General features: G+C 40.1%; 1 protein-coding gene across 1 annotated transcript; it reads right to left on the bottom strand.

Moving 5' to 3' along the window:
* Nucleotides 1-678: 678 nt before the first annotated feature.
* meox1 (mesenchyme homeobox 1) lies at nt 679-10,030 on the bottom strand. Its single transcript, XM_053861291.1, has 3 exons — nt 9,537-10,030; nt 3,852-4,024; nt 679-801 (listed from the first exon to the last, which is right to left on the bottom strand). Exons 1-3 carry the CDS (start codon nt 10,018-10,020, stop codon nt 679-681), a joined length of 780 nt encoding a protein of 259 aa, XP_053717266.1. The 5' UTR covers nt 10,021-10,030.
* Between the last annotated feature and the right edge of the window lie 333 nt (nt 10,031-10,363).

Genomic DNA, 10,363 nt, shown 5'->3' on the forward strand with positions numbered 1-10,363 from the left:
ATATATATATATATATACACAAATATTATCAATAAGAAAGGTCATCCAATCAATCGTCATATAAACTTCCTTGAAAAATAGAAACTGATATCAAGTACGCCAGTATGTATATCGATTTAAATCATCTCAAGATAAACAAGATTGAGGCGGTTCAAATTGATGAAGATTTTTTTTCCTCAGTTGTTGGTTTATTAAAAAAAATGACTGACATCATTTATCTGTAACATCCAAAATGTATAGAGTAGAAAATGCATAGCAGGAAAAAACAACAACAATATGACACATTGAAATTCAGAGGCACTTCTGGCTTGGCAATGGTCGAGCAGGTAGAGTTTTCCCAGGTGGTTGTAGTCTAGCGCCAGAGGCCATGACTGCAATATTGGAGTATTGCAAGGCGGCGCACTCAAATACAATCACATCCTGGAGTTATCTGTCATCAGGAGCTGTCCAGCTTCTGTTCTGACTTTGTCACTGATCTGCAATGACCGTACTTTTGACACTTCATCACCGTGTGGCCTCTGGAACTGAATGGCTTATCAAGAAGATGATGTCAATATAGGAACACCTATGTACAATAGAACAACAGAACCGGGGGTGTCTGAAAATGTCTCTTCCCCAGGATGCACAGGTTGGACCCAAGCGGCCGGCTCTCTCAGACTCTCCCCGTCTTTGTCTTAGTTATTCCGAGCTTGGTGAAGCCGCCGAGTCAATGTCGTCGTTCTCCAGGTCGTTGGGTGAAGCGGACTGTCCGCCTTTAACTCGCTTCCACTTCATCCTTCTGTTCTGGAACCAGACTTTCACCTGTTGCCACAATAGGAGACACATAAGCCACAATGAATGTGTGAAATATTGAACCAAAAATGAATTATTGATGCTCTTAAAATCCATACATGCAGTATATTGACAGCCACTGTGCGTCACACTTTAAATTATCACCACATCAAGGTTAAATGACCAGTGTACAGTTATTTTTCAATGCTATAGTACTTCTGACGTTGCGAGTTAAAAAGCCTGATACTGAATGGAAACAGTCACTAAGAGAACAAAAAAAAAGAATCCTAAAAGCCCAGATTTTAGGCTGGATATTGTAACTTGTCAGCAGAAAAATAATCATCTTTAACTGTCTCTATAGACAGGGTTTGCCCCGGCTGTCGAAGAGTCTTTCAACAGAAAGACGCTTGGCTTCCGAATACGAGCAGCAGGAACCATATTGTCAGTCCAAAGAAGTTGAAGGTCAAGACACCAGAACTACACAGGACGCAGGTTTACTGGCTGCGTTCATCTGTATTATTATGCTGGGATGATATCATGCTTTAGGTCCTAAGCCAAGAATAGCAGCACAAACTTCCTGACAGAGAGAAAATTAGAGGGAAAAAGTTTGGAAAAATAACCAAGAAGGGAAAGTTGGTTTTATCACTCAAGTTGTGATGTAAAAAATCCTGCAAATTAAGCCGCAAACTTGAAAGATGCACTGGAAAGACTGCTGATTCAACACTTTCAGTCGGTAGGTGTCAATCATTTTTAGTGGAAAGTGAACACCAGAGTGTGGAGTTCTTTTCCTTTAAATACCGTGCATGGGGTTTGTGTGAACGTTTACAATGTGTCCAAGTTTACATAAAAATCTGTTTATCACACTGTTCGTCTGAGATGCAGTTGCAATATAACATAGTTGAACATAGTTTTAGATAGATTGAAGTAATGCCTGAAATCTGCATATTAAATCATATTTCATATGAATTAAAATTTTCTACTGAGTTTGTGTCTTCGCCATATGTTGATGTATTGATTCCAGTTAGGTTGTCAGGTTTCCCTCCATGGAAGGGCCAAGTGACGGACTGGATGTTCTTCACCTCTTTCAGTTTAAAATAGTTTAAGAGTTTAAAATAAAATAATAATAATTATTAAAATAAATGTTCCCATCTCATTTGGCCATTTTTAAAAAATATATATTTTATTATAAAGACAACTGTGATAATGTTTGCTAAAAAATGAATCTACTGAAATGGATACATACCACTACATGACGTTCTTTACTGGTCTACGGCAGAGAAGTAAGCACCATTTACTATTTTGTCTTTTGTCTGTTTTCTTTTGAATTGCATTCACAACTATTTACCAAACAACTGTGCCAGAAAAGAGCAAATGTGGTAAGTTGGCAAATTGCTACTAAGACATTCACACTTTTATTGTATTTATTTTTATCTAAATTAAATATTTTCTTCTTCTTTTTGTCCAATTCAAAACTTGGTCTGGTTTTCTTCTTGTAGTACTTTTCTTCGCATCTTTCAGCCCATTGAATTTTCTCATCATTTCACCTGCATCATGAAGGGCGGAAGTTTTTCCAGATGACTTCTTCACCTTTTTAATCTCCCTCTTGGACACTCAGCCATTTGGCCACCATATCAACATGCTGTGTTTATGATCTAGTTTTTTTTTGTGTGTAGTTAAACATTTGAATTGGTTTCAAATGCATTTTGAGCAGTTGCGGGCCACGTAAAATGATGTGGGGGGCCAGTACTGTACTGTATGTGTCTTACTTTCAATTTCAGATTTTATCACATATGGAGAAATGTAACTCTGAGGATCATGAAAAGTGAACCAAGAGGAGTGAAAGCACCCCAAAATTTTGATCTCCTTCCCTTCAGGTTCTTTTGATTGAATACTTCTGATTCATGGATGATAAAACACGGAAAACAAACTCAAATCTGGCGCGGTCCAGGCTGGGCTTGTAGCTGGAACACGGTGAGAAAGTAGATGGAAGAAGCAGACGGGTGTACGTGTGGTCAGCGTGGCCTCATTATTGAGACCTGGGACACTGACTGGCGGGTAGACTGGGGTTCTATCCAGCAGCATCTACACATGTTAGCCCCGTTTCATCAAGTCTGGATCTGACGCCCACACGCTCACATTCTTCCACAACCACAGGACAAAATATGTGCCGGAAAAAAAAAAAAATCTGCTGGTTGTTTATCCTTCATTATGATGTGGAAAGAGTTATACTGCGGTTTCTGTGATGGAATATTAGTTTTAGTCATTTATTGGTAGTATTTGTGTCAGATTCTTGGACATGTGGGTCACATCATGGAATGGTCAAAGTGTGTGTTTATTATTTATTTAATAAATAGGTCTTCAGTATTTGCTTGTTAGGTCATGCATGAAACCATTTGAATTTGTTTTGTTTATACAAGAGAATTATTCTGTCTGCACAGAGTAAATTCATATGCGTAGAAATATTTCTGTCTATACTAAAAAAAATAAATACAATATGAAATGTTTAAATTGTCCTTATTGGCCTTTAAAGATTGAATAAAAACAAAATATTTGACAATTACCAATAACACTGGGTGAATCTCAGACTCAAAGTGTGAAAATGACTTTTCCTGTTATTATGAAAGCAACAGTTACAATCCCTGGACCAAGTACCTGCATCAGGAGGGCAGGCCAGAAAAACACAACCGATAGAAATTGTTCATTCTATAAAAATTAGACATACTGTTGAAGGTTTATTATTGCCCTTTGTGGTGGATCCACTTAGTTGTTTAGTGCAGTGGATCTCAAATAGAAGGGTCCCAAAGCCAAACCAAAAAAATGTAACTGGACGCCCGATATAGTGTGATATTACGGACGAATGTCTTAAAATAAAATATTTTTGCACCAGTGAAGTGGCTTTGCGACCCATTTTCACGACCACGAGTTGAGAGTCACTCGACTATTGGATGACGGATAACACGACAAGTGACGGAGAGTTGTTGTGAACGCTTGGCTTTTCTCCTTCAGGTGCATCGATCAGAATGCCACAGTAACTGAGCAGTGTCAGGTCGTGACACCTCTTGGGTCTCCCGATGGCTCACCTGTCTCTCTGTGAGGTCCAGGTTGACTGCAATCTCATAGCGACGGAGTCGGGTCAGGTAGTTGTGGTGAGTGAACTCTGCTTCCAGCTCTCTTAGCTGCTCTTTAGTGAAAGCCGTTCTCTCTTTCCGAGCCTTGCAGCTGGAGTCCACCTTGAAGCTGGAATCTTGCACATCTACAGGGAAGGAGAGAGAGGTTTGACTGAGTGGGTTTGTGGGGAGGGGTTGTTGTCATTCTGATTATTTTGATGAATCTCACTCAAAAGACTGGTTTTGTGAGCGCACTACTGGATTGTTAAACAGACCTTGAGATCCTTTCCATCCAACTAAACCACAAGTCCAGAGACACTTTAGTGGGAGGCTGCTGCTATCATAAACACTGAAAACCACCACCACTTTAAAAGAAGACCACCGTGACTCTGGCTTATGAGACACCTGTACTCTCCTGTAACACGTGTGTTTGGCGGCGTATTTAACCCGCTGACTTCCATCGGAATGACAAATTAGACAAGTGGGTGTTTGATATTGTGGTGCGTGTGAGTGTGTGTGTGTGTCAGCGGGCCACCAAATCAGCCACAGAGGGAGCGTGTTAGCCCAGGAATGCGGCGGAACATCGTTAAAGACGCTGACAAAAGAACAAAGGTGCGGATGTGTCCATGTCGGAGCGCGGGCGGGATGATTTCCCAGAGGAGAGGACTGGCATTAACTCATCTCCACATGACAGCAAATACCTGCCCACATCAGGAAAAAGATATTTAAGATGTCTTCATGAATGATGCCAACGTCAATCTGTCCTCTTGTGCCTTGGACGACAATTTACCATCATTTCACTTTCATTATTTGCTGTTATGCTTTTCATCTTGTGTGTCTGTCAATATTACTGCTGCGATCATCGTGATATCTGCTCAGGGGTCTCACACCTTCACCAGTTGGTGGAGGGTGATGGTGAAAGAGAATTAGAGACAAAAGGCCATTGCCATCTCTGCTTCCCCTCTGGTCACGTGTCGTACGACAAAATATCAAATATACTAGAACACAACAAAAGAACTTCCCTGTTCAGTATGGGAACATACTGAAAGACCATTTTTTAGACTCTTAATAATGATTCAATTTCTTATATATTTGGATACATAGAATCCTGATCACATTTTTTTATGGTATTGTATGAAAAGTTGTGTTTCAAGTTAACATGTTTCATCAATACTAAGTAAGCAGAAAGTACTTCATAGCCTCCGATTTAGATGTGTGGCAGCTGACCAACTGGATCATGGATGAGATCGTGGATATTGAGACAGTCACATCCATATATGGGTCAATAAATGAAGACAAAAATAGAGCACTTCTTTTGTTGTTGATTGGTCAAATTCCAATGGATTGGGATTTGACCCCATAAACCCCTTCTCAAAGCAGTTTGGGCAGATTGGTGCTGCAAATGGAATGAGAGTGAGGGTGGGTTGAGGGATGTCGATGGTTGATATAGCAAAGTGGCAGGGGATATAAGAAGCACAGATGAATCATGAATCTTGATTTAGCAGGAGGAAAATATCAGATAATATTTGACATTTAGATTGTCTGAGATTGAGAAAAAACCAAAAGCTTCAACATGCTTAAACAATATGCTTAAAACGAGTTGATATTTTCAAACCAAAATTAATCTCTAATAACCTTATCTGCATTTTGATCTTCACTGAGGGCAGATGCAGTAGTTACTGCCATGTCTTTTTAGGAATGTACTATTTACATAATACTAATACGCTCCACTTTTCACAACGACAAGAAAACTTTAATATTTTGCACTCATGTTTTATACTTTATATTCTCCTGAAAACACTTTACATGTCCTTTGCACATGAAGTGTAAATCAAAAGTCAGTTTGAAAGAAGGAACCGCACTTTTCTACTGCTGTTTAAAAAGTGGAATTTTCCTGATAAACCGACAGCCAAACTCGCTCCAAAAACAAACATCCCCAGGCCAGAACAGAAAAACTGTTTATTGTCATGTTTCCTTTCATTTGTTACTTAGCCGTTCAATCCACACATGTACGTTTTGTCAACTCCTAATCAGTTGGCGGAATAGAAATATATCAACTTTACTGCCTCAGGGATTTCACAGAAACTGACCAATTAAAAGCTAATTTTGCAAAACAAAATATACTTTTTTTTTTTAATCAATCATGCTTGTTTGAAACTGGAGCATCTGATGTAATCTGAGGAAATGGGTTTATATTCGTCAAAGTCAGGCGCCGCTCTGTGTTGCAAAACTGTGGCCTGAACCTGATGAGTGTCTGGACCCCAAAAACTTTGGCTCCCACATGTTCCACTTATTGTTGTTCAGGTGTCATTCGTGACACTTTGACTGCGTCGGCTCGCCTAGTTAGTTTTTTTGGACTGAACACCTGGCCCTGGCAAATTCTGGCTCCTACTAAACAGACCCCCCAATAAATATCCCGTGCAGCCAGATGTCGTGAAATAGTAGGGAGGGGCCCCTGCGCCCAGCGGGGTTCCAGCATTTGGTGCTTTTCCGCGAACAAGCTGTTTGTCTTCATCAAGAGCAACTTAAAGCAAATCAGAGATCGCGCTCAAGTAAAGACCTGAAGGCGAAAACTGCACCTTTGATTAATTGTATCATTTGTGCGCGCGAGCGGGAGCCAACATTATACGCTGCTTGAGTTTTTTCTTTATTGGTAGCAGTTGGTTTAACCTGCCCAATTTGCTTTTATAAGCAGCGATCAATCCATTACGGCTTTATTGCAAACCACAAACAGTGGACCAGGGGGAGCTGCAATCAGAGATGTAAAAACAAGTCCGATGTTTTTTGTCGCTTTTAGCTGCGCGCGGTTCATGCTGACGTCACGAATAGATTGGGCGGTGAAAGGATTCAAAATGATGGAAACTAAAGCAGAAAGTTGTCAAGATAAAATGATATATGGCATGTAGAATATAGTCATAAGGAATTCCTGCTATTGTAATGTGATTTCTTTTTTTTATTTTTTATTTTAAAAGGTTGCTTCAGCTTTAAGATTAAACAAATAAAGATATATAATTTAACAAAAATTAAAAACACACTTGAAAAAGAGGGTGCTAAATCATTAAATAAACTGAAACATAGAACTTCAGTTGTGTTATGTGAAATGATCATACTGGATTTTCAGTCAATTTCATTTCAATTGAACCCGTGTCACACATTTAGCACTGTGAAAAACTCCACGCTGACACACTCTGACCAGCACCGTGGCTCTGCCTCCGGGACATTTTCCTAATATATGCGGCTCCACCAGTTCCTCGGTACTGGAGAGTGTTTTTCTGCGCTGTGATGTAGCGGTCAGACATGCTGCACACACTCAGCGGGAGATTGTGTTACGGCTTAACGACAGGAAAATGTCAATGGATAAGAATGTTTGAAAAAAAAAAAAAAAAAAAGAAAGCAGGCAAGTGATTTTACCAGACGTGGTCTGGCATGTTTTCACTGTAGTGAGTGGAGGTTACAATAAGGTAAGCAGAGGGGGATGGAGGACTGGTGGAGGGTGTGCCATTGCCTCAACTAGAGTTGTACGTGGTGCTAAGTTCCACTCAATAATGTGTGTTTTTGGTCGAAAGTTCAAAAAGTGCCTTCAAGACCTTACGCTTAAATGAAAGATTGCGGTCGAGTATTCTCATCAATTTAATTATTTTTACGTTTATGACTTGTACATTTTGTATTTGAATTTTTGTCTAAAGGATTTCTCAGTGAGTTGTAAGTGGCGCACCCTTTATATCAGAATATTCAAGTCAAATGTGTCATGGTATTCATATTTTATGTAAGTGGAGGAAAAAAATGAGGTGAGTACTTCACGTAAAGAACAACACAAACCTGATGCGGATTTCTAATTCTCATGCCACATTTGTGTATTTGATATTTATACATTCTTTTTACCTGCTATTTCTTCAGAGTTCCACAAGCAGTTGCTAGGAAATCATTTGTTACATCTTTCCGTAGCGTGGAAAGGACGCTAGACTTGCTAGTGTGCTACGGTTGGCGGGTCAACTTAGTCAGTTGTTTGGGTAGGTTTGGTGAGGGCACAAGGGCATGTATGGATACCTTGCATCAGCGATGAGTCAGGGCAACCATTGTCCCTTCCCTCTATGAGCCTTGCTGCTCTGGTGTAGGAACATCAGATACCTTTCAGTTGCACCTGAGATGCTTTCACACATCGAGTGCCACATTCCATATAACAATTAAATGAATAAACAAGTTCACATTTCTGACAGGAGGTCAGTTCTACTCAACTGAGTTGCCGAACTGTGCACCAACTCCTTTTATTGCTATGTGCTGCAGTTATAGCAACTGATGGTTGCGATGAAACGCAAAGGACAAAGAAAGATTGAAAATTGCTTTTCATTCAAAATTACTTTTAGGATTTCTGTTCTACCAACCTTCTATTATATTCTGGCATTACATACATTCATGATAAAATAGATCAATATAGAATGTATTGCTCTTTAACTATAATATATAGGAAGATGTAAATAAATAAAGTGATAATTTCATATTCTTCTATATTCTATATTCTACAATTAACAATATCTTTAATGTGATTATAAGTTATTGTATTGTGTGTATACTCCCATTAGTCAAGATCTATTTGAAAATAGAACTGGTGTAATGGCAACCCTTGAATGGATGCAGTAGTAGTTGCAGTATTTCTATTTGAATCCTCTGATGGGGACATTGGTTTTGATGCTGAAAAGAAAGTCAGTGGGTTATGACAGATGCGCAGTGATTTAAATACAGTTCGAACAAAGTTAGCCACGCGTTGGACAATTAGTACTGAAGACCTGTGTGAGTCATATTTCAAATTACACTTCAGATCATATAAGTTTGGTTTGTTCCCTTTACAATATTCAACTTTACTGGAGTAGTGGAGATTTCATTATTGAGTAGAAAAGTTTCATCTCATTTTCAATTTGACACTTACAATTGGAATGAGAACTTTTCATCAAATACTTCAATGGGCATCTTTACTGTGATTATAAAACATCAGAAAAATGCTTTAGAGTCATCCCATTATAGAATTGAGATTATGAAAAACGACTACATCCGTTTTCTTCTGTTTCAGATCTTTTCAACATACATACCTTAATCTGATGAAGATCATGTCATTTTTCTGCACTGCTAAATATTAAACCACCACCTTGTTGGTGTAACCGTTCTCAGAATTTAAGGACCAACATTTGAAAGCCATTATCGCGCTCTCTGTCCACAAGGGTTTGAATAAACATTAAATAATTGCATTGCTGTTTTACTTATATAGATTAAAAGATAGATAAAAGAGAGTGGCAATTTAATATAATGCACTTAGACAAAATATTCTGCATGTTTGTCTATCATAATGTGTTTTATAGTCTGCTGTTGAATTTGTTTTTTATTTATATTTGCATTGTTATCCTCAAACATTTATTATTTAGTTTGGCTGGCTGTCCCATTTCTTCACCGCTGTTATGTTAAAAAAAAAAGGTAAACAGCAGTATCTTAATGGATCAAATAATGACTTCCGCCTCTTTGTGATTATTCGCAACATCTCCTCCATCAGTCACACCAGCAGGGCAGGAAGTTGTTTTATGACTCCCAAATGTGCGTTTTATCACTCTATGCTTTTCCTTTTTTGTGAGCCTCCTGTGATTCACCACGTTTTCCATCCTTGTGACTCACCTGTCACGTCTCTCTTCCTCTTGTTGGAGCTCTTCTTGTCCGAGTCCACCGATGACGCCACGCTTTGCGGCGAATATTCTCCTTCCAGGCATCCGCTGGGTCGATCGCCTCCAGAAGTGTCCAGCTCGGACCCGATGCTCACTCCTGCATCGGTGCCGGCGGGCGAGATGACGGGCGGGCAGGGCTCTGGCGCCCTCACACGATTCTCGCATGGGTTGAACTGCCAGTCGGGTCTTTGATAGCCACCTTGGGTGTCTTGGTAGAGTCTGTCATCGCGCGGGAATGCGGCATGTGGCACCAAACAGGAGCTGGAGAAATCTGTGTAGGCTAAAAACTCTGGTTTCTGGTGCAAGGAGAAGGGGGCTTGTTGGTAGGGGGACTGCAGGTTGGCTCCAGGAACCCCTGAGTGAGGGTTCCTCATGCAGCCCCAGATTGGGTTGCTTGGATGCGTGCTCCGCATGCAACTGCTGGCTGGCTGATCCATGGTGATGCTTCAGTCGTCTATCAGGAAAAAAAAAATCTCACTGCAACAAATGTCACTTTTTTGTTTTTTTAGCAAATCATCTTTCCTTCCTGAGGAGGACTGGCTGGAGAAGGTGTGAGAAAAGACGGCTCCCTGTGACAGCTAAGTCCCAACTCTCTACAGCAGCGACCTGGACTGGTGGCTGAGGATCCACAACTGCACGACTCCCTCCTGGAGCTGCCTGTTTTCACAACTCTTCTGAGGCATTCTTTGACAGATGAGCCCTCCTCTTTTTTAAAGGTGGGAAAGTTTATGGAGTGAAACTTGAGATTTTAGAGGAGGAGCCCGGACCGGCCACATGTTG

The sequence above is a fragment of the Synchiropus splendidus genome, chromosome 1 (assembly GCF_027744825.2).
Source record: "Synchiropus splendidus isolate RoL2022-P1 chromosome 1, RoL_Sspl_1.0, whole genome shotgun sequence".
Taxonomy (NCBI): Eukaryota; Metazoa; Chordata; class Actinopteri; order Syngnathiformes; family Callionymidae; genus Synchiropus; species Synchiropus splendidus.

Excerpts from the sequence above, each read along its gene's own strand:
- meox1 (XM_053861291.1), bottom strand. The coding sequence starts at position 10,020 with ATGGATCAGCCAGCCAGCAGTTGCATGCGGAGCACGCATCCAAGCAAC. Across the intron at positions 4,025-9,536 it reads GAGGAAGAGAGACGTGACAG|ATGTGCAAGATTCCAGCTTC; the intron begins GTGAGTCACAAG and ends CCTTCCCTGTAG. Across the intron at positions 802-3,851 it reads TGGACCTCACAGAGAGACAG|GTGAAAGTCTGGTTCCAGAA; the intron begins GTGAGCCATCGG and ends TTGTGGCAACAG.